The sequence below is a fragment of the Diaphorina citri genome, unplaced genomic scaffold (assembly GCF_000475195.1).
Source record: "Diaphorina citri unplaced genomic scaffold, Diaci psyllid genome assembly version 1.1 scaffold519, whole genome shotgun sequence".
Lineage (NCBI taxonomy): Eukaryota > Metazoa > Arthropoda > Insecta > Hemiptera > Psyllidae > Diaphorina > Diaphorina citri.
The window spans coordinates 124,614-146,963 of record NW_007377953.1 but is presented as its reverse complement, the minus strand read 5'-3'; the positions used below and the strand labels follow the sequence as shown (position 1 = coordinate 146,963).

At 39.0% G+C, this 22,350-nt stretch overlaps 4 protein-coding genes and 1 long non-coding RNA gene across 8 annotated transcripts in view; 3 read left to right on the top strand and 2 right to left on the bottom strand.

Moving 5' to 3' along the window:
* LOC103509677 overlaps nucleotides 1-22,350 on the bottom strand; it is a 37,639-nt gene that overhangs the window by 3,976 nt on the left and 11,313 nt on the right. Inside the window, exon 6 of the mRNA XM_026823955.1 lies at nucleotides 1,117-1,290. Within this exon, the coding sequence (XP_026679756.1) occupies nucleotides 1,117-1,290 (174 nt within the window). The remainder of the gene's footprint in view (nucleotides 1-1,116; nucleotides 1,291-22,350) is intronic.
* Nucleotides 2,049-9,352, top strand: LOC108252445 (sporozoite surface protein 2-like). 3 transcript variants are annotated; one of them, XM_017444269.2, is made up of 3 exons: nucleotides 2,049-2,096; nucleotides 8,233-9,121; nucleotides 9,279-9,352. In XM_017444269.2, exons 1-3 carry the CDS (start codon nucleotides 2,088-2,090, stop codon nucleotides 9,311-9,313), a joined length of 933 nt encoding a protein of 310 aa, XP_017299758.1. In that variant the 5' UTR covers nucleotides 2,049-2,087; the 3' UTR covers nucleotides 9,314-9,352. The 3 variants fall into 3 exon arrangements, with proteins under 3 accessions (XP_017299758.1, XP_026679770.1, XP_026679771.1); XM_026823969.1 differs by lacking the exon at nucleotides 9,279-9,352 and having other exon boundaries at nucleotides 2,051-2,291; nucleotides 8,233-9,228; XM_026823970.1 differs by lacking the exon at nucleotides 9,279-9,352 and having other exon boundaries at nucleotides 2,053-2,114; nucleotides 8,233-9,228.
* On the top strand, nucleotides 10,720-12,392 carry LOC113467664. Its single transcript, XR_003391652.1, has 3 exons — nucleotides 10,720-11,628; nucleotides 11,959-12,058; nucleotides 12,299-12,392. It is a non-coding gene; the product is annotated as an uncharacterized LOC113467664 (long non-coding RNA).
* The window catches only part of LOC103509670, a 59,660-nt gene continuing 51,046 nt past the window's right edge, over nucleotides 13,737-22,350 (top strand). For both annotated transcript variants that reach the window (XM_026823974.1, XM_017444273.2), the window contains exon 1: nucleotides 13,737-13,902. The gene's annotated coding sequence lies outside the window, so the exon portion shown is untranslated. The remainder of the gene's footprint in view (nucleotides 13,903-22,350) is intronic.
* Nucleotides 19,413-22,000, bottom strand: LOC103509669. The gene is made up of 5 exons (XM_026823968.1): nucleotides 21,923-22,000; nucleotides 21,417-21,680; nucleotides 21,027-21,229; nucleotides 19,829-20,512; nucleotides 19,413-19,492 (listed from the first exon to the last, which is right to left on the bottom strand). The coding sequence occupies exons 1-4, from the start codon at nucleotides 21,988-21,990 to the stop codon at nucleotides 19,881-19,883; spliced, it is 1,167 nt and encodes a 388-aa protein (XP_026679769.1). The 5' UTR covers nucleotides 21,991-22,000; the 3' UTR covers nucleotides 19,413-19,492; nucleotides 19,829-19,880.

Genomic DNA, 22,350 nt, shown 5'->3' with positions numbered 1-22,350 from the left:
GACATAAATTGATTTATCAATGTCGTTTAACTTGCTTATCCGAGCATATGTTTATGCCATTGCCACTTTGACCGTAAACTTCAAAGTAGGTACCTAATGCATTGTCACTGTTCAATTGTTCACTGTTCTTAAAGTTGATGTCTCTTTGGGATCTATTGGATCCTCTATAAATCCTCTATACACCAACATTTGACAACAACTGGATGGTTACGATCAAATAAAATTTTGGTGATCGACATCAATCGACTAGGTATAACCAATAACCACTAGAAAGGAACAAGGTCTACCAAAGTGTTACTGGTATACAAAACACACTACATTAAAGGACATCCAGAACAATTCCTATATCCATAAAACAAACACCACTAACATTCTACCTTTTATGTCCGATCTTAGAGTTTTCAGTTAATCCAGAGTTTTGCCTGTATTAATCAAATGGGTGACGTCAAAGAAAACACTTGACACTGTGTTAACTCTCAGTAGTAAGATCGGCCATTAGTGTTAAATGTTAAATACCTGTTGGTATTACACGTTAAATACCTGTTGTTGTTACATGTTGCTCCCACGAGTGAATACGAAAGCAAAAGGTATGAATATCTAATGGGCAGGGGTTTGATCCCTTACATGTTTACCCGTTGTAACAAGAGCTATACCGTTAATCACTTACTCATGTACAACGTCAGTCTGCAGTATGATGTGGGCAACAATAGTTTGGTTCCTTACAGCTCAAACGGAGACAGAATCCGTGTAGCATTCATGAAGTTCCAGGACTACTTGAACAGAATGAACCAGTGGACGAAGAAACTGATCAAAGGAGGCAGTTTCACGCTGAAGAAAGTAGAACGGGACACATTCTGCAATCTGATGTACCGCAGCAACTATTCCAACAGCGTCAACGTCACCAGACTCATCATTGCGTTTGAAAACGAGCTAGAAGAGAAGGTGGCTCACTGTTTGAACAATGAGGGTGGGGCGAGAGTCCAAACTCTGATGTACCGGGGGGGTTGGATGCTCCAAAATTTCGGAGTCTGGCCTATAGTAAAGAAAAATTAAGCTCGAGGGTGGGGGTCCCCCTCAATACGGCCCTGTAGTTAGAGGCATTCAGGGGCAGTTTACCTCGCTCCAATTTGGTCCGGTTTCGCTCAGCTAGGAACTCATGGGTATCCTCATCATCATACATAATACTGGACTCTGCTATCAGATGCGTTACCGCCTCTGTCGTTGCAGCTGGCGCCAGCCAATCGTACTCCAACGTGAAGTTGCTTTCGTTGCCGATATCATGGGAGTACTCTGAAATGATGCCGGATAGTGAGTTGGAATACTTGGAATAATAATAATAATTATTATTAAGGAGCGCGGTAGCCCCATGCCTCTCCAAATCAAAATTTGACAGCTACTAAGAGACATTATTCCTGGGCGGAAATCCAACCCTTGATCTAGAGCTTACAACGCAGACGCGCTTCCTTCCATTCTAACTAGGTTAATGTTTGAAGTACTGGATTTCATACCCCTTCCAATCTAACGAGGTCAATGTTTGAAGTACCTACTGGATTTCATACCCCTTCCAATCTAACTAGGTCAATGTTTGAAGTACTGGATTTCATACCCCTTCCAATCTAACGAGGTCAATGTTTGAAGTACCTACTGGATTTCATACCCCTTCCAATCTAACTAGGTCAATGTTTGAAGTACTGGATTTCATACCTAGAGTCAGCCTAGAAGTTGGAGGGTAGCGCACCTTGTAAGCGCTAGGTTGCGGCTTCAATTCCCGTCCGGGGTAGATTTTATTCTAAACAGATAAGGTTCGTTTTCGGCTTTCTCCTATCTTGTCCTTCTCTCCTCGCTTTCGATAAGACCTTAACAGTTACAGTGCGCTCTAGGGATTCGCCAGGACATTGTGATTTACCTGTCTTGAATCTCTCCGGTTCTTTGTACTGACTGTTACTATCACCATTACAGTGCGATCTAGGGATTTGCCAGGACATTGTGATTTACCTGTCTTGAATCTCTCCGGTTCTTTGTACTGACTGTTACTATCACCGGCGTGTACTTCATTGTCCATTTGTATCAATTATATCCCCTTGGTTATGATAATGGTCGCAATATTTTTATGAGTAATTTTTATAATGAGTTATTAGGCTCGTTAACATCTGATTTATAACTTATTTAACATCGTTATCATCTAATTTATTAACACCTGTTGTGATTTTTTAACACGTGTGACAAATTAGTGTTGTGAAAATTGCTTCCTAATCTAATTGGGTTCAAAAATTGGCTCATCTTTTGTACAGGTTATCTGATTTGTCTAAAGTTCTGCTTCATTATGTTTTGGTGGTACCTGATGATTAACGTTACGAAAGAACGGAGTAAGCACTGATAAAATTATCATATTTCGTTTCGTAGATTCGTATGAGCTTAACCCATCCTTGAGGGTTGTCTAGGCCTTACACCCAAGCCTCAGATTGGGCTTTTTATGTATGTAGGTATGGAGTTTAGCATCATCATAATTCGTTTAGGGCACGAGGGGTGGTCGATGTGACGATAATTGCTGAAAAAATAAGATGTTTGCAAATTACTTTCATTTCACAGTCTGAAGTTCAGAATCTTAAAATTCAATTGATCCCAAGGGTAAGGAAAACTTAGACCCTTGTCAAATGGAGTGTGCCTGAAGGCATGTGGTGTCTTCTAATCCACTCAACCCCAGTCAGAGAACTTACTGACCTTACTCAAGATATCAAGATAATCCTACCTTTTAAGCGCTAGGTCGTGAGTTCAATCCCCGCCTGGAACGAACTTAATTCTGAATAGGTAAGGTTTGTTCTCAGAAGGGCGGACTATCCTATCATGGCCTCTCTGCGATATCGGGACAGTTAGACCTCCGTTGTTTGGGGTTACGTACGTCACGTCAAGTGATGGTAGTGTGGCTGTACGAAATCGCCTACAATCTACAATATAGCCTGGAACGAACTTAATTCTGAATAGGTAAGGTTTGTTCTCAGAAGGGCGAACTATCCTATCATGGCCTCTCTGCGATATCGGGACAGTTATACCTCCGTTGTTTGGGGTTACGTACGTCACGTCAAGTGATGTTAGTTTGTTAGTGTGGCTGTCCTGAACGAAATCGCCTACAATCTACAATATGATGGGAAAACTTTGAACCACATCTTTGTGACTCCCCTAGTGTGTTTCTACCTTTACCATACTTTCGTGGAATAAGGCCCTGTAGTCTATTCAACTTACGTTTGCTCTTCTTCATCTCGTCTTCATAAATATACTCATACGTATACTCATCCGATGTGGCCCCCTTGCGCCTGTGTTTCTGTCCAGGCTCGGACTTCTCTTTCTTGAATCCTTTGCCCTTATCCAGTTCATCTTCATAGACGTACTCATAGGTGTAGTCATCCTTGGGGTTTTTGGTGGTGGTTGGGGTGGTCGTTGTTGTGGTATGCCCTTATCCAGTTCATCTTCATAGACGTACTCATAGGTGTAGTCATCCTTGGGGTTTTTGGTGGTGGTTGGGGTGGTCGTTGTTGTGGTAGGGGTTGTGGTGGTCTTTTCTGAAACAGGTCGGACAAAATGATCCATATTAGAATTATTCTTCCTGCGTTCAGACATGTTTAGACTGCGAGGGTAAAGGTACTTTTCAGTCCTATGCTAAAAGTGTAAATAAGGTATATTCTATTCTGTTCCTTCGTTTTCAGACGGGGTCAACATGGTGGTCGTTGTTGTGGTAGGGGTTGTGGTGGTCTTTTCTGAAACAGGTCGGACAAAATGATCCATATTAGAATTATTCTTCCTGCGTTCAGACATGTTTAGACTGCGAGGGTAAAGGTACTTTTCAGTCCTATGCTAAAAGTGTAAATAAGGTATATTCTATTCTATTCCTTCGTTTTCAGACGGGGTCAACATTATTATTATTATTATTATTATTCTTTGTGATTTGAATCAATCTTCTACGGCTCCAGCCTTATCATAACGCGACGCTTGACTTTTAATTCCCAGTTCCCAATATCACTGAAGATTAAGCAACGTTGTGAATGCTTGGTATCAAGGTGGGTGACTGTCCCGTCTGGGGACATCACATGTTCGCTGTTTGGGGGTATATTCAATTTGAGAGCTTAATTCTAGCGGAAAGGCAATTTGGCATAAGAGATTCGTATAAGCTTAACCCATCCTTTAGGGCTGTTTGCCCCTACACCTAAGCCTCGGAGTGGGCTTTTTGTGTATGGACTTAAGTTAGAAAAGGTAATCCTGTTTTTTATGTCAATGCGCAGTGAGTTTCATGAAACTTGGTCTCACCAGTGTGTACTGTTCTGTGTTAATCTTTTGTACGGGTTTCATGAAACATAGTTCACCCGTGTGCATAGTACCTTACAGTTGAAAGCGTTTACCTCCTCATAGGAGACAAAATCGCCCACTTCTCACGCAGTTTGGGTACAAAATTGATTTCTAATCTTTTTTGGGGTGCGATGGAGTTTTGTTTATTTTTTGTGGCACTTGATTTATTTTGGGAGGAACGACTTGGCGGGGCCCTTTTTATGCCACGAAGTGGTATTTTTTTGGGGGGATCGAGCACTATCTCAGTTCTCGCAACAGTGTAGTCAGTCAGGACAGGAGGAAAACGACCTGATAGTCGATTCCCGGCATTTGATACCAACCAACCAACCCACCACAGTGTTTAGTCCTCTCTCTGGATCACTGATTCAGTCAGATTGGCACAGTACCTACACATTCGTATTCACGGTCGTGGGGTTATGACCAGAGACACACGCACATTGGATAAATTAGACTCAACCAAGTATAGGGATCACATTGAATTGTGTGATTCATTAGACATGGCGATATTACTTTCGGTACTTGTTCAGAAGTCACGTCAATGGAAAATAGGGCTAGGTTACGCACATTGGATAAATTAGACTCAACCAAGTATAGGGGTCACATTGAATTGTGTGATTCATTAGACATGGCGATATTACTTTCGATACTTGTTCAGAAGTCACGTCAATGGAAAATAGGGTTAGGTTAAACACAAGAAGGAGCTTTCACAATTTGAACAGTGACCAGTGTTATTATAGGGTTAGGTTAAACACAAAAATGAGCTTTCTTTTTCATTGTCATGGCTTCTATTTAGAATTGCTGTACTTTCTACCTTTACAACTAAACTACTTGATGAATTTTTTGGGGTAGAGAGTTTTCTTTTGATGCTCAGGCTTATGCCCCTGATGCGAGAATCTTTCAACCTAAACCTCGGTGGTGTAGTGGTTAAGACGATCGCCAGGTAATCAAGTGCACGTGGGTTTATTCACAGCTGACTGGTATTTATTTGGAATCTTCAATAATTTTACAGCATACCTAAAAAATGCTTCACATAGCAACATAATTGCCTTCAATTTCCATCGGGAAAAACTCCGCCCATTTCCTCAAACGGAAACGGTGGCGGAATTTTTCGCTCACACTCCTTCGTATTTAACTTACTCCTATTCTTCTTCAACAAGTTACCGCTAACAAACGGACAATGCGAACTCAGCCCGTGTCAAATTGACGCCCAACTACGCCAATATTACGAAAACACCTTCTGCGACCAAGGACTTTTGAGGCGGGCCAAAAGGTCCACCTATAATTTGATTTCAGAGTCCCATGATAAGTCGTACGCTATGTTTGACCGCTATTTGAATCTGTCCGGAAGCGAATTGATGAAAGAGATTGAAAACGAATTGGATAATGCTTTCGATAAAAATTTGAACGTCAGTATCACTGAAGCGATGATCAGAGAATCGAAAGGTAGGATTTAGTGAATTGTTCTGGTGAGTATGTAAAATTGTAGATACACCTAGTATGGGCTAAAGAATGTATGTTTTTAAACTGTAGAAGTCAGTTGCCTTTTTAGTTACTTAGTTATTGGTGATATTGATTCATATGTTAGTCTTCCTAACCAACACCAAACTGTCTTTCCTTGAAATGTTAAAACGGTCGCCAGGTAATCAAGAGTACGTGGGTTTATTCACAGCTGACTGGTATTTATTTGGAATCTTCAATAATTTTACAGTATACCTAAAAAATGCTTCACATAGCAACATAATTGCCTTCGATTTCCATCGGGAAAAACTCCGCCCATTTCCTCAAACGGAAACGGTGGCGGAATTTTTCGCTCATACTTTGTCACTCTAATGACAAGAATAATTAAAACACACAGATTACTCGGGTTTCCAACCTGTCTCGCTGATTCCATGCAACATTCAAATCCAGAGAATTCATTGCATTTATTCAATCACAAATTGTTCGGAACCATTCACTTGTGACCGGCAACAGAAGAAATAACAAATCGAGTACTACCTGTGGAAATGTTGCAAAATTCTCTTGGGACCTATTTTTTCAGCTCGTTCCTCTGAGCTGTTTTAGTCCGGTTCTGATTTGAAAACTGTTTCTTTTAGAAGATCGGCCTAGAAATAGATATCGCTGCCATTTGAATAGAATAGGATAACTGGAACTTGCGCTGGCACACTTCAGATACATATAGGTACCCTGCTTATACTGCCAGCATAGGAATAAAAAAAGTCTTTTAATTTCGCAGTCTAAACAAGGTCTTCTTGGGTATTATTTTTGATAAATCTATTTGCTGAATCGACTTAGAGTCCAAAATTCTGTCTTGCTGAAATCTTTTCTTTTACAATAATCATTTTCAGGCGTTTTAATGAACCATTCACTTGTGACCGGCAACAGAAGAAATAACAAATCGAGTACTACCTGTGGAAATGTTGCAAAATTCTCTTGGGACCTATTTCAGCTCGTTCCTCTGAGCTGTTTTAGTCCGGTTCTGATTTGAAAACTGTTTCTTTTGGAACTGTTTCTTTTAAAAGATCGACCTAGAAATAGATATCGCTGCCATTTGAATAGAATAGGATAACTGGAACTTGCCCTGGCACACTTCAGATAGGTACCCTGCTTATACTGCCAGCATAGGAATGAAAAGTCCCTTTACTTCCGCAGTCTAAACAAGGTCTTCTTGGGTATTATTTTTGATAAATCTATTTGCTGGGTCGACTTAGAGTCCGAAATTCTGTCTTGCTGAAATCTTTTCTTTTACAATAATCATTTTCAGGTGCTTTAATATTCCTTCCATGTCATAGGTCTCTTTGAACATGATTCAATTCAACAAAATGATTCCACGATACTTGATCGTGTCAGTTTTACTAATGAAAACAATGTCCTCTTTCCAACAAATCAACTTGAAGTCCATTGATAACATTCTCCAGGACCCGTTTTACAATTCAATTTACCTTCCCCTGCCTAAACTTGACGAAGATTTCGGTCGCAAAATTGCAGACGTTTTCAAGGACACAAACAGATTTGACTCGGGCGAAAATAGAATTAACGAGCCAGTGAAAACAATCATGTACGGTATCGATGCAGACAAACAACCAATGAGGACTAGAAAAAGGGAACCCTACAACCAAAATGAAGAAATGATGAGAACACGTAAAAGAGAACCCTACAATGATAATGAAATTTTCAATTCACATGAAAACCAAGAGCCAATGAGAACTAGGAAAAGGGAACCCTATAACCAAAATGAAGAAATGATGAGAACACGTAAAAGAGAACCCTACATTGTTTAGACTGCGGGAGTAAAGGGACTTTTCAGTCTCATTCTGGCAGGATAAACAAGGTATATTCTATTCTATTCTATTCTATTTTTTTCTGGCTGGGGGACTTTAAACTGGGAATACGCCAGCTTAGTCTGGCTGGGGGACTTTAATCAGGGAGTACACACCAGCGCAGTCTGGCTGGGGGACTTTAAACAGATAAAAGTGTGTCCATGTTATCGAGGCAGTGTGGATGTCGATCGACGGCCGGTCGACTATGTGTGGACATACCTAAGACAATATCTGGTGAAATATGTTGAAGTGAAAGAAAAAGTAAAAATTAGATATCAGTCCGGTTCTGATTTGAAAACTGTTTCTTTTAGAAGATCGACCTAGAAAGAGATATCGCTGCCATTTGAATAGAATATGGATAACTGGAACTTGCGCTGGCACACATCAGATAGGTACCCTGCTTGTACTGCCAGCATAGGAATGAAAAGTCCTTTTACTCTCGCAGTCTGAACAAGGTCTTCTTGGATATTATTTTTGATAAATCTACCTATTAGTCCAAAATTCTGTATTGCTGAAATCTTTTCTTTTACAAGAATCATTTTCAGGCGTTTTAATATTAATTCCTTCCATGTCATAGGTCTCTTTGAATATGATTCAGTTCAACAAGATGATTCCACGATACTTGATCGTCTCAGTTTTACTAATGAAAACAATGTCCTCTTTCCAACAAATCAACTTGAAGTCCATTGATAACATTCTCCAGGACCCGTTTTACAATTCGATTTACCTTCCCCTGCCTAAACTTGACGAAGATTTTGGTCGCAAAATTGCAGACGTTTTCAAGGACACGAACAGATTTGACTCGGGCGAAAATAGAATTAACGAGCCAATGAAAACGCACATGAAAATCATGTACGGCATCGATGCAGACAAACAACCAATGAGGACTAGAAAAAGGGAACCCTGCAACCAAAATGAAGAAATGATGAGAACAAGAAAAAGAGAACCCTACAACCAAAATGAAGAAATGATGAGAACACGTAAAAGAGAGCCCTACAATGATAATGAAATTTTCAATTCACATGAAAATCAAGAGCCAATGAGAACTAGGAAAAGGGAACCCTATAACCAAAATGAAGAAATGATGAGAACACGAAAAAGAGAACCCTATAAACAAAATGAAGAAATGATGAGAACAAGGAAAAGAGAACCCTATAACCAAAATGAAGAAATGATGAGAACAAGGAAAAGAGAGCCCTACAATGATAATGAAATTTTCAATTCACACGAAAACCAACAACCAATGAGGACTAGGAAAAGAGAACCCTATAACCAAAATGAAGAAATGATGAGGACAAGAAAAAGAGAGCCCTATAACCAAAATGAAGAAATGATGAGAACAAGGAAAAGAGAACCCTGTCATCAAAATGAAGAAATGATGAGAACACGTAAAAGAGAGCCCTATAACCAAAATGAATTTTTCAATTCTCATGAACACCAACCAATGAATGCTTTGTACAATCTTGGTGAGTATATCCCAATAAAAGCAAACAAAGTATAAATAAAAGGTCCGTACGGCCGTATTAGCACGCGGAAAACGAGAAAAAACTGTAAAATTCAGTGAGAAATTTCCAATTTTCAATTCTCATGAACACCAACCAATGAATGCTTTGTACAATCTTGGTGAGTATATCCCAATAAAAGCAAACAAAGTATAAATAAATGGTCCGTACGGCCGTAGTAGCACGCGGAAAACGAGAAAAAACTGTAAAATTTTGTTCCAGTCATAAGCTCATAAGAGACATAAATTGATTTATCAATGTCGTTTAACTTGCTTATCCGAGCATATGTTTATGCCATTGTCACTTTGACTGTAAACTTCAAAGTAGGTACCTAATGCATTGTCACTGTTCAATTGTTCACTGTTCTTAAACTCGATATCTCTTTGGGATCTATTGGATCCTCTATAAATCCTCTATACACCAACATTTGACAACAACTGGATGGTTACGATCAAATAAAATTTTGGTGATCGACATCAATCGACTAGGTATAACCAATAACCAATAGACAAGGAACAAGGTCTACAAAAGTGTTACTGGTATACAAAACACACTAGATCAAAGGACAACCAGAACAATTCCTATATCCGGAAAACAAACACCACTAACATTCTACCTTTTATGTCCGATCTTAGAGTTTTCAGTTAATCCAGAGTTTGGCCTGTATTAATCAAATGGGTGACGTCAAAGAAAACACTTGACACTGTGTTAACCCTCAATGGTAAGATCGGCCATGTATTACATGGGAAATAAATACCTGTTGTTGTTACAAGTTAAATACTTGTTGGTATTAGGTACATGTTAAATACCTGTTGGTGTTACATGTTGCTCCCACGTAGAATAAAGGAATTCCACCTGTACATGAGTTTAAGCCTGCCACCAGCAAAGACGTCCTCAGGCTTAGACCAAACTTGATGGACTGACCATCTGATAAGGCTCGCCCGATGGCAACCTTTGTTTACACTTTCAAAGAATCCACCTTTTCTTTCCGAGTGTGAACATTGAAATAGTTCTTATTGTTACTGCTCGAATGGGACTAGATTTGTATAAGCTTAACCCATCTTTAGGACTGTTTCCCGCACACCTAAACCTCGGAGTGGGCTTCTTTTGTTCGGAATTGAACAGAATGGGACTTAATAGTCCCTTTACTCTTCAATGGAGCAGTTGCAAATGGGTAAAAATTATAAATAAATGGTCGATTCCTATGTAAAAAGTTGGAAAAATCCAAATCTAATGGGTAAAAATTATAAATAAATGGTCGATTCCTATGTAAAAATTTGGGAAAAATCCAAATCTGAGGTCAAAACTCCAATAACTGTAAAAGGTCGAAAATTCAATTTTTATTTTCCGTTCTAATGAAAGAGTTCAAATATGTGTGACGTCAGACTCTAAGCAGTCGTTTTTTTCGTCCGTTAGGTAGCGCCACTATGCAAGCGCGCTAGCGGAGGAGCAGAAAGATTAACATGGCCGCAATGCTGTCCACAACGACAGCGGCACCTGTTGATATGGTTGTACCTGATGATATGGTCGTGGAAAGAACGGAGTAAGCACTGATATTAACATGGCCGCAATGCTGTCCACAACGACAGCGGCACCTGTTGATATGGTTGTACCTGATGATATGGTCGTGGAAAGAACGGAGTAGGCACTGATAAAATTATCATAATCCGTTTCGTAGATTCGTATGAGCTTAACCCATCCTTTAGGGTTATCTAGGCCCTACACCCAAGCCTCAGATTGGGCTTTTTATGTATGTAGGTATGGAGTTAAGCATCATCATAATTCGTTTAGGGCACGCTCTAGGCACAGTAAGAAAGGTCAAGTTTACTGGCGATTTTGTATGGGAATGGGCATACTGTGATTTGAACAGAAGATTTGAATACTCCCATATGTCTAGTGACGAGAATATTTTAACCCTTGCTAAAAGGAAAACACGTCACGGCACAGCCTCGTGAGTGCTATATTATAAGACCTTATCCACGTTTGCAGGTAGGATTAAAGATACAATTACTTTAGAAGATGATTAAAATCACCCCTGAAGTAAGCTGAAAAACCAATATAATCCCAAACTACAAGTTTCCCATTAATTAACCGTTGTGTCTTTTCTTTCAATTCTTTACTGGAAATAGGTAAATTAGGTAATACAATTCAGCGATATTATACTATATGTTTATAGACTGTTGTTCAGATTTAGAATAACACCTATTAGAAGACACTTGGTTTTCCTTCTGTCATTTTATCAGATTTAATCAATCACCTGTTTAAAGTCAACAAAAACTCAACCTAGTAAGAACATGCATTATATTTCGCCGTTCACCAGTTCGTTTTATTTGTAATCATGATTCCTCTCAGCGTTGTTGCCTTCAGTAACACGTTCGTTTTAAAGTTTGTTGCTATCGTGTGTTATTTCCTCAGCCAAGCTTTTCACGCCATACTTAATCTTAGTGTTCAACATGTTGCTAACTAAATAGGTAGGTAACTCTTGGTGATTTTTACGTGGTTTTACTTAACTTTAGAACTAACACGTTCGTTTTAAAGTTTGTTGCTATCGTGTGTTATTTCCTCAGCCAAGCTTTTCACGCCATACTTAATCTTAATGTTCAACATCTTGCTAACTAAATAGGTAGGTAACTCTTGGTGATTTTCACGTGGTTTTACTTAACTTTAGATCTTTGTTGTTTGTTGGTTGGGTCAAATCTTGTAACTAACTTTTGTTAACAAGTTTGATTAGCAAATGTTTTACATTTGTGATTTATAAAACAAGTTTGTTTAGTAAATGCTTTACATTGACATCGTTTTAGTGCTCACCTATTTTTACTACTTGTGGGACACGGACTTTAAGAACTTTCCGTTCGAGGCTTATGGAGAACAGATCATGTTTTAAAAGTGTGATCTCTAAAGGTGAGTAATGGCACCTTCAAACTTTTCCCCAAAATTGGTTGTGGACGTTAAGGTTTTCACATATTGCCTTTGAACTTTGGACGTTTCGTATAACATTTATTACACCTATGTTAAAGCGGTCTCTTCTTGATCCCTTGTGTGCCGCGTCCACCATTGTTTAGGACTATGACTATGGCACTGTTTATTAAACCTATATTGTATATATTAATTTTTAATGTTTACATTATTATCCATTTTCAGGTTATGCCATTTGACTATTTTCTAAAGCAATCGGTCTTGGATCTGAAATTCTGTACCCATCATGGACTCTATCTCGGTAGTGTCCTTCGTATTCTTGCCTTTGAACTTTGGACGTTTCGTATAACATTTATTACACCTATGTTAAAGCGGTCTCTTCTTGATCCCTTGTGTGCCGCGTCCACTATTGTTTAGGACTATGGCACTGTTTATCAAACCTATATTGTATATATTAATTTTTAATGTTTACATTAATATCCATTTTCAGGTTATGCCATTTGACTATTTTCTGAGGCAATCGGTCTTGGATCTGAAATTCTGTACCCATCATGGACTCTATCTCGGTAGTGTCCTTCGTATTTAAAAAGTTCAAAGAGTTGTGACGTCAGATTTCACGTCAAAATGCGCAGAAATGCTTGCGCACAAACAAACGAAGCGGGAGTCATGAATAATGACGTCATCGCCTCTATGACTTTGAAACATCACCCAAGTAAGCGCAACTGATCTATTATCATAATCCTTTTTGTAGATTCGTATGAGTTTAACCCATCCTTGAGGGTTGTCTAGGCCCTACACCCAAGCCTCAGATTGGGCTTTTTATGTATGTAGGTATGGAGTTAAGCATCATCATAATTCGTTTAGGGCAAGCTCAAGGCACAGTAGGATTAAAAGAAACGTCAAGTTTACTGGCGATTTTGTATGGGAATGGGCATACTGTGATTTGAACAGAAGATTTGAATACTCCCATATTTATGTCTAGTGACGAGAATATTTTAACCCTTGCTAAAAGGAAAACACGTCACGGCACAGCCTCGTGAGTGCTATATTATAAGACCTTATCCCCGTTTGCAGGTAGAATTAAAGATACAATTACTTTAGAAGATGATTAAAATCACCCCTGAAGTCAGCTGAAAAACCAATATAATCCCAAACTACAAGTTTCCCATTAATTAACCGTTGTGTCTTTTCTTTCAATTCTTTACTGGAAATAGGTAAATTAGGTAATAAAATTCAGGGATATTATACTATATGTTTGTAGACTGGAAAAACCAATATAATCCCAAACTACAAGTTTCCCATTAATTAACCGTTGTGTCTTTTCTTTCAATTCTTTACTGGAAATAGGTAAATTTGGTAATAAAATTCAGCGATATTATACTATATGTTTGTAGACTGGTGTTCAGATTTAGAATAACACCTATTAGAAGACACTTGGTTTTCCTTCTGCCATTTTATCAGATTTAATCAATCACCTGTTTAAAGTCAACAAAAACTCAACCTAGTAAGAACATGCATTATATTTCGCTGTTCACCAGTTTGTTTTATTTGTAATCATGATTCCTCTCAGTACACTTGGTTTTCCTTCTGTCATTTTATCAGATTTAATCAATCACCTGTTTAAAGTCAACAAAAACTCAACCTAGTAAGAACATGCATATATTTCGCTGTTCACCAGTTTGTTTTATTTGTAATCATGATTCCTCTCATCGTTGTTGCCTTTAGTAACACGTTCGTTTTAAAGTTTGTTGCTATCGTGTGTTATTTCCTCAGCCAAGCTTTTCACGCCATACTTAATCTTAATGTTCAACATGTTGCTAACTAAATAGGTAGGTAACTCTTGGTGATTTTTTTGCTCGCGTCTCATTCGTTTTTGTTATAAAAAGACACCTTGTTCTTGACACTGTTACTGATGAAGTTTTTTTTACTCCAATGACTCTGTTATTGATGAAGTTTTTAGAAAAAAAAATTTCACTTTATTGTCATTTGAGTAACAACAAACCTAGGAATTTCAAACTGTTCTGACACTACTTATGATATGTGACTTTGGTTCACCAATCACCCTGCTGTCAACAATGCGGACTAACTGTTTACAATGCGACTCGGATGATGAGAAGTTTGATAAAGTTTATAACTAGTAGTAGTAATTTATACTTAACTACACAGATGACCACTCTTATTTCGCACGAGCCGAAACGATTGGCCGAACTGCAGTTGAAACGAAATAAAGGTCAAGTCTGCCAGCCTAGTAAGCTTAGTTGGTAGTGCGTCTGCCTTGTAAGCGCTAATCTGTTATTGATGAAGTTTTTAGAAAAAAAGAATTTCACTTTATTGTCATTTGAGTAACAACAAACCTAGGAATTTCAAACTGTTCTGACACTACTTATGTTTTGTGACTTTGGTTCACCAATCACCCTGCTGTCAACAATGCGGACTAACTGTTTACAATGCGACTTGGATGATGAGAAGTTTGATAAAGTTTATAACTAGAAGTAGTAATTTATAACTACTCAGATGACCACTCTTGTTTCGCACGAGCCAAAACGTGTGCCAATGTTGACGCCTACACAATCTAATGGCAAGTTTTTTCTCCTATCCTGTCTTCCTTCTCTCTTCGATTTCGGGACGATAAGACCATAGCAGTTACAGTTCCCTCTGTCAAACATCTTAAAAAAAATAATTGATTTGGTTTATCTATTTTTTGCTACATATGAGCTAGGCAGATAGGTAAGGTGCGAGACTTGGTGTGCCAATGTTGACGCCTACACAATCTAATGGCAAGTTTTTACCTCAGGCAAAAACTTGCGGGAGGAGGGGGGAACGAAAAAGTGCATACGCCAATGCACTTAGTACCTAACCCTACCTAAAGGCATACCTAATGGGTGAAAATTTTAGACCTCAGATGAAAACGAACCTCCGCCTTCTAACACGTTCTTTTAGTGAGTAGAGGATTAGAGGGCCTTACTGCCCGAGGCAGACTAGTCTAGTGTGTACAGTGCCTTAAAAAAAAGTAAATGCAGTTTCTTTGTGTTAATTAGAGGATTAGAGGGCCTTACTGCCCGAGGCAGACTAGTCTAGTGTGTACAGTGCCTTAAAAAAAAGTAAATGCAGTTTCTTTGTGTTATTATGTCACAACTTCGGTGCTCACTGCAGCATTGTAGGATTTTTCCCAACATCTCAATAATCCTAACATCCAATGTTTACCTACCATGTTGGCACCGGTTGCTATGCACATTTCTACGTCATACTACTCATTTTCCTCACGAGGCTGAGTGGGCCCCGTAACGGCCAGTCACGGAATCAATCATTTGCATGATACAAATTTCTTGGATTTTCCTCACGAGGCTGAGTGGGCCCCGCAACAGCCAGTCACGGAATCAATCATTTGCATGATACAAATTTCTTGATTCTCAATAATCCTAACAACCAATGTTTACCTACCATGCTGGCACCGGTCGCTATGCGCATTTACATGTCATAGCTACTATTTCCTCACGAGGCTGAGTGGGCCCCGCAACAGCCAGTCACGGTATCAATCATTTGCATGATACAAATTTCTTGACCCTCGAGGGGTTACCTACCATGCTGGCACCGGTCGCTATGCGCATTTATATGTCATAGCTACTCATTTTCCTCACGAGGCTGAGTGTGGGCCATTGTTCATACAACATTTGGACTGGCACCGGTCGCTATGCGCATTTACATGTCATAGCTACTCATTTTCCTCACGAGGCTGAGTGGGCCCCACGCAATAGCCAGTCACGGAATCAATCCTTTGCAGATACAAATTTCTTGACCCCGCCGGGAATCGAACCCGGGTCTCCCGCGTGCAAGGCGAGTGCAGTGACCACTACGCCAACTTGACCCCGCCGGGAATCGAACCCGGGTCTCCCGCGTGCAAGGCGAGCGCAGTGACCACTACGCCATGGGAGCTGACGTACAGTGCCTTACTGCTATCGACCTCTCCACTCAATATAACATATCGCAGGTTATGTTTGACCTACATAATAGCTGCATGATAAGAGATTTCAAGGTCAAATGACGTCAGTATCATCTTGAAAACATATGATTTGTCCAATCTGTGCAATCGCAGAAGTTGTTTCGTCAAAAAAAGCGTTCTTTTATGAATCGTTGTTGCTACAATAGAAACAGTAATTTGGTTTCGAATTAAATTTTATTTGATTTTAATTTTTCTAATAACCTAACTGTCCAAGTTGTTTACTTTTTTTTTACCTGTTAATAATTATTACTATTTTGGTGTTTTTTTAATTGAAGTGTTGTGATTTGAGATCGTTGAGGTAATAAATCAATTGTCAATGAGTGACTGGGGTTTTTTTTTTTTTTTTTTTTTTAATTGAAGTGTTGTGATTTGAGATCGTTGAGGTAATAAATCAATTGTCAATGAGTGACAATTTGTCACTCATTGTTATGTGTAGAGGTGTAGACGTCAATTTTCAAGTGACGTAGGGTTTGCTAATTTAAGTATATAAGTACCTATACATATGTCGTAGATACCTAGGTAGTAGGTACCTATAGGTGCTTCAGTTTTAAATACAGGGTGGTGGGAAAATTGAAAGATATAGGGTGCAGAAAAAAAATTGTGATCTGATATCTACCTACCTACATAAATTATACCTACAAAAAAAAAAAAAAAAAAATTTTACTTAAAATTCCCCACCCACAAAAAAAATACCTAAAAAAAAAAAAAAAAAAAAAAAAAAATCTTGAAAAATAAAATTAATAATCCTTAGAGCTTGTAGATCAAATTGATCTACAAACTAATAAACATAGTCAACGACCGTCGATATACTTACTCGATCGATGGTCAATGGAGCAGTTGCAAGTGGGTAAAAATTATTAATAAATGGTCGATTCCAACGTAAAAAGTTGTGAAAAATCCAAATCTGAGGTCAAAACTCCAAAAAAGTAGGTACCTAACTTTAAAAGGTCGAAAATTCAATTTTTAATTGCCATTCTAATGAAAAAGTTCAAAGAGTTGGCTTGCGCATAAACAAACGAAGCGGGAGTCATAAATTTTGACGTCATCGCCTACGGGAGCGTATGCCGTGACGTCAAAGTTCACGATTTACCGGTATTTTTTTTTAAATCAATTTATCTCGGGATCTAGAAGTCGTAGAAGAAAAAGAAAAATTCCGTTGGTCCTCATTTTTCCTGCTCTATGACTTTGCAATATCACCCAAGTAAGCGCAACTGATCAATTGACAAAGTGAATCTATGTTGTCGAGCCAGTGTGGACGGTTTGAGTCGACATCGATCGACGGCCGTTGACCATGTGTGGACACAGCTTTAGGCCTACGTGTTTATTATAGTAGTACCTACATAGGTACATAAATAATGGGACAATATTACGCAGAAAAGAACCATCCGTGAGGCAATTCCCCTTATGGATGGTTCTTTTCTGCTGAATGTTGTCCAACTATCACTTTAATAGAGTCATTTGTTTCACGTTCAGCCTACAATTAGCAAACTGTAGCAGGCTTGTTATCATTAAAGTTGATTCATGCTTTGATCTTTGCCTTGAACTCATCACTAAATCATAATATGTACATGTTTTGAAACTACTTTTATAATTAGGTACCTATGTATAGTAGCATTGTATCTAGAACTTCCTACCTTTCTTCTTTCCAGGTTGTTCGAATATTCACACCTGGCTCTGTATTTCGGCTTGGCTCGGCTCGACTCGGATCGGCATATGTATACTTACCTATCTTTACCCTGGTACATTTCACGCGACGCGCGACAGCTTATGAACGGTTTGGAGAGACGGCAGTAGAGTGGATGGAGTCAAGATGATTGGTGTTTGCTGGTGATCTTCCACTAACTTGTGGCGGAACGTCCACTAGTCTTTCATTGATGGGACCGGCTCGTCATTCTCACTTCAATCTAATCGCAACACATCAAATGAGGTGTACCGCGGTGCCAATCCCACGACCCTCACAGTGCAAGACCTCTGGCTCTAACCCGCAGCGTTCCTGCAGCTGGAGGAAGAGGAGGACTAGGAGATAACGAAACTTCGCTACAACAACAACAACAACAAGTGAGGATATGCGCTGATCTCACACATCTAAAGTGGACAATTTCCAGACGACGAAAACAGCAGATGACATTACTATTTATTTATTTACTCGCTAGGCCATGTGTCGTATGACATTACAGTTGTCGAGAAATTTCCATTGATTTTATAATTTCATTGAATTTTCCATTGAGAATGCATCATAATTTCTGTGCCTCGCTCTTTGATGAACATTGGAAAATATGTCAACTTTTCAAGCGACAGACATTATAAAATAATAAAGGTACTTTTTTCAAGAGGTTTGACAGAGGGAACTGTAACTGCTAAGGTCTTTTCGCCCCAAAATCGAAGAGAGAAGTAAGGGTAGGAGAAAGCCAGCCGTTCCGAGAACGAACATTATCCGTTCAGGATAAAATCCGCCCCGGGCGGAAATCGGACCCGCGGCCTGGCGCTTACAAGACAGACGCGCTACCTACCAAGCTGGCTAGGCTGGCTGGATTATATCATATGTTATTTCAGATTTCAACGCAATTTCCAAGTAAAAGAAAGAAAAATGGAATTTAAAAGGAGCTCATAATAGCTCATAAAATGACCAAACCATTAATCACTCTATGATATATGGCATTGTACAATAAAAAATATAATTACCTCTAAGATAATAATATGTGACTAATATGACTATACTGCCCTGCATTACTAATTACTATTATCATTATCAATAGATATTGGATTAGGGTAGAAGGTAGAAGGGGAACACGGTAGCTATCCACTAGGTATCTGTTACCAGGAGTTTGGACTGGGGTGATATGGTATTCTTCGACAAACATCGGGAGCTGTATGATAGGATCTTCGTGTACAGAAACAGTTCAAGATTTTACAATATCTCGGTTGTACCGATCGTCAATAAGGAACTCATGGATACAGCGGCCATGTTGACCTATTCTTCGACAAACATCGGGAGCTGTATGATAGGATCTTCGTGTACAGAAACAGTTCAAGATTTTACAATATCTCGGTTGTACCGATGGTCAATAAGGAACTCATGGATACAGCGGCCATGTTGACTTTGTATCGTGACGAGATGTCCAAGTTCGTCAAGAAATGTGTTCGGAAAGGTGCCATGTCCTTGAAACAATCCGAACGATATGAGCTGGAAAAGAGAGTCAACCTAAGTTATGTGAGAACTGAGGATGAAATTCGGAAAGCCTATCGCCACCATTCCGAATTCGAAATGTTTCTGGATGTGGTGACGAGATGTCCAAGTTCGTCAAGAAATGTATTCGGAAAGGTGCCATGTCCTTGAAACGTCCTTTCTCAGTTTGAAGATGTTCTTCTTGGCATATCGGCGCATGGCGTTGGGAACGTCGAAGAACGTATTCACAAACCTGGAAAGCAAATGATTCAGATGAGTTGTGAGCAAATGGCGTGTTCCCTGCTATCCATTTTAGATCTATTGGACAATTGGACTGATAATTTAGGTAGGAACAATGGAACTAATCTCGGTTTTATAACAGTTCAGTATGGCCAACAGATCTAGAATTATTGGGAAAGATATAAGAGTCACTTGGTAAAGGAACTCGGGTGTCTCTTGCCAACTTGGTGACTAATGAATTTGTACGTAGTTTGTATTTCCTATTCTAATGATTCTCCACCTGACTTCTAGATTTTTCTTGTTTGATTTAAATCATCCTACGGGATTCAGACAAGTACATCACGAGTACCTGTTTCTTAGTACGATCTGTATTTTAGAGTGAAGTGCCTATTGTCGTAGCATTATCGTGTTTGAAATACGACAATGCTTGAATTCCTGATCTTTGTCTTGACTCCTATAGTGGTGAACTTTCGCATTCCCTTAAGCCAATGCATTCCACCATTTGAAAAGGGGACGTTTTTGGTGACGTATGTATAGTGTTTTCTCCCAATGGCCGGTTTGAAAGTTGGGGACAATGAGGAACTTTCGTTGTAATATCGTTGACAATGTGGGCATTTCAGGTTTCTTAGAATTATTTGCAATTCGTCATTAAGTCTTCGTTTTTGAACTTGAAGAAGGGCCACGGATTCATTGAGTTGATTTGTTCCCTGATAGTACAACCGTTTGGTGTATTGATTTTTCGCTTTGAACAAAATTCGGTTCACTTTGTTTCTTTGTTTGATGTACATATGTCGCAGGGTAGCGTTATCTTTGTCGTGATATTTGGATTGAAAGAACAGCGAATCTCGAATGTGGATCTGTTCTATGAGTTCTTTAGTCATCCAGAGTTTTGGTGCTAGTCTGGGTCTCGGAGTCATACGTATTGTAGTTCCTGTGTTATGTTCATCATAGGTATGATCATCTTCAATTTTCATATCTCTTTCATACTCTGAGTCAGATTGGTCTGCCATGCCTTGGCTTTGAACATTTTCTTCTAGAAGAGAAAAATGTTCGAATTTGTTTATTATCTCCCTGAGTAGTTGAGTACCTACCATTCCTCCATCAGTTGCTTATATTCACAAATGAATGTTCGGTATATTTTTACTTCCTCCATTTTGGTATATTCCGATATGTTTTTGGTATTTTCGACTTGTTCAATAGCTTGAGTCATAGCTTTATCGATTGCAATTTTATGTGTTTCGAGCAGGTTGGCTTGAAAGATTTGGGTCATATTTTCAATCGTACCTTTAAAGTGATAATGTCATTGTTAGTTGGGTATTTTTGGTACTTCAACATTTATGAATACGCCAACCATGAATCCTTGTCTCACACCCTTTGATATAATTCATATTTGCTGGACTAGACCTATAGCTACCTAATATTCTTGGCTGATTGGCTCTTAGTTTTTTTTTTTAAATCCAATTAATTGTCAAAGAGTTTCCCATTACCCATAGAAGATTATGTAGATAGAGTCTAACTTTTTTGTTTACAATCAAATATAAACTCACCGTGCATATCCGTGGGGTTCATCTCAAAGTCATGTAGAAGATCATCAGACACCTTTTCTACATTTCTCTTCTTGCGAACCAGTTTCACTTCATCAATTTCCAAACTTCTCTTGAATCTTTCCAAGTCATGACCAATGTCCAATTCTTTGATATCTATATATTTGTTTCCTACTATGTTCTTATCATGATCTTCACTGTACACGACCGTGCATATCCGTGGGGTTCATCTCAAAGTCATGTAGAAGATCATCAGACACCTTTTCTACATTTCTCTTCTTGCGAACCAGTTTCTCTTTATCAATTTCCAAACTTCTCTTGAATCTTTCCAATTCTTTGATATCTATGTATTTGTCTCCTACAATATTTCCATCATGATCTTGACTGTACACTATTTCGTCCACACTTCTCCTTCTCCTTTTCTTTCCATGTTTTTCTCGTCTCCTTTTAGCACCAAGTCGGATTCTTTCTATTCTCTTGTTCACTTTCGGCTTTCTTTTCTTTAGAACAACTCGTTTGGGGCCCTTGGGCCTTTTCTTCGGTTTCAATGCTTTCTGTTTGTACACGATGGATTTCTTGTTTTGTTTCCTTTTCGTTCTCCTGATCAAACATTCCATTAGATTTGGTGCATCTTTCATTTTCCTCAATCTTGCCAACCATCTCGTGTTATTGACTTTTTGGAAAAGATAGACGAGAGCTTCATATTGTCTGCGGGGCATCTTCATTCCATGACCAAGGTCTAGAAAGAAATGGGCAATAGGTTAGTTGAAAATGAAGACTTATATGATACAAATCTAGCCGCACGCCGCACGACAGTGTGCCAGGCTAAGTTCCGCCCTCAGCACGCCAGTGTTATGTTTTATCACAGCATTTTATTCCGCTTAGCCTTTTTACGGAACCATCTCGTGTTATTGACTTTTTGGAAAAGATAGACGAGAGCTTCATATTGTCTGCGGGGCATCTTCATTCCATGACCAAGGTCTAAAAAGAAATGGGCAATAGGTTAGTTGAAAATGAAGACTTATATGATACAAATCTAGCCGCACGGCAGTGTGCCAGGCTAAGTTCCGGCCTCAGCACGCCAGTGTTATGTTTTATCACAGCATTTTATTCGGCTTAGCCTTTTTACGGAAAAAAACAACTACTCTTTTTGGAAACCTGGAAGATACTTCATAATCGTAACCTCTACCTCGACTAATATTTCTAAAGCTACCTTCACACCAATCTTCATTTCAATATTTCCTATTCCGATGGCGTTTCTATTGATCTTCGGTTTCAATGCTTTCTGTTTGTACACGATGGATTTCTTGTTTTGTTTCCTTTTGGT

Coding starts and splice junctions, on each gene's coding strand:
- LOC108252445 (XM_017444269.2), top strand. Junction 9,122..9,278: donor GAATGCTTTGTACAATCTTG/GTGAGTATATCC, acceptor TGTACAATCTTG/GTGAGTATATCCCAATAAAA.
- LOC103509669 (XM_026823968.1), bottom strand. CDS start 21,990: ATGAAGATGCCCCGCAGACAATATGAAGCTCTCGTCTATCTTTTCCAA. Junction 21,230..21,416: donor AGGAGAAGTGTGGACGAAAT/AGTGTACAGTCA, acceptor GATATGCACGGT/CGTGTACAGTGAAGATCATG. Junction 20,513..21,026: donor GAACCCCACGGATATGCACG/GTGAGTTTATAT, acceptor TTTCTCTTCTAG/AAGAAAATGTTCAAAGCCAA.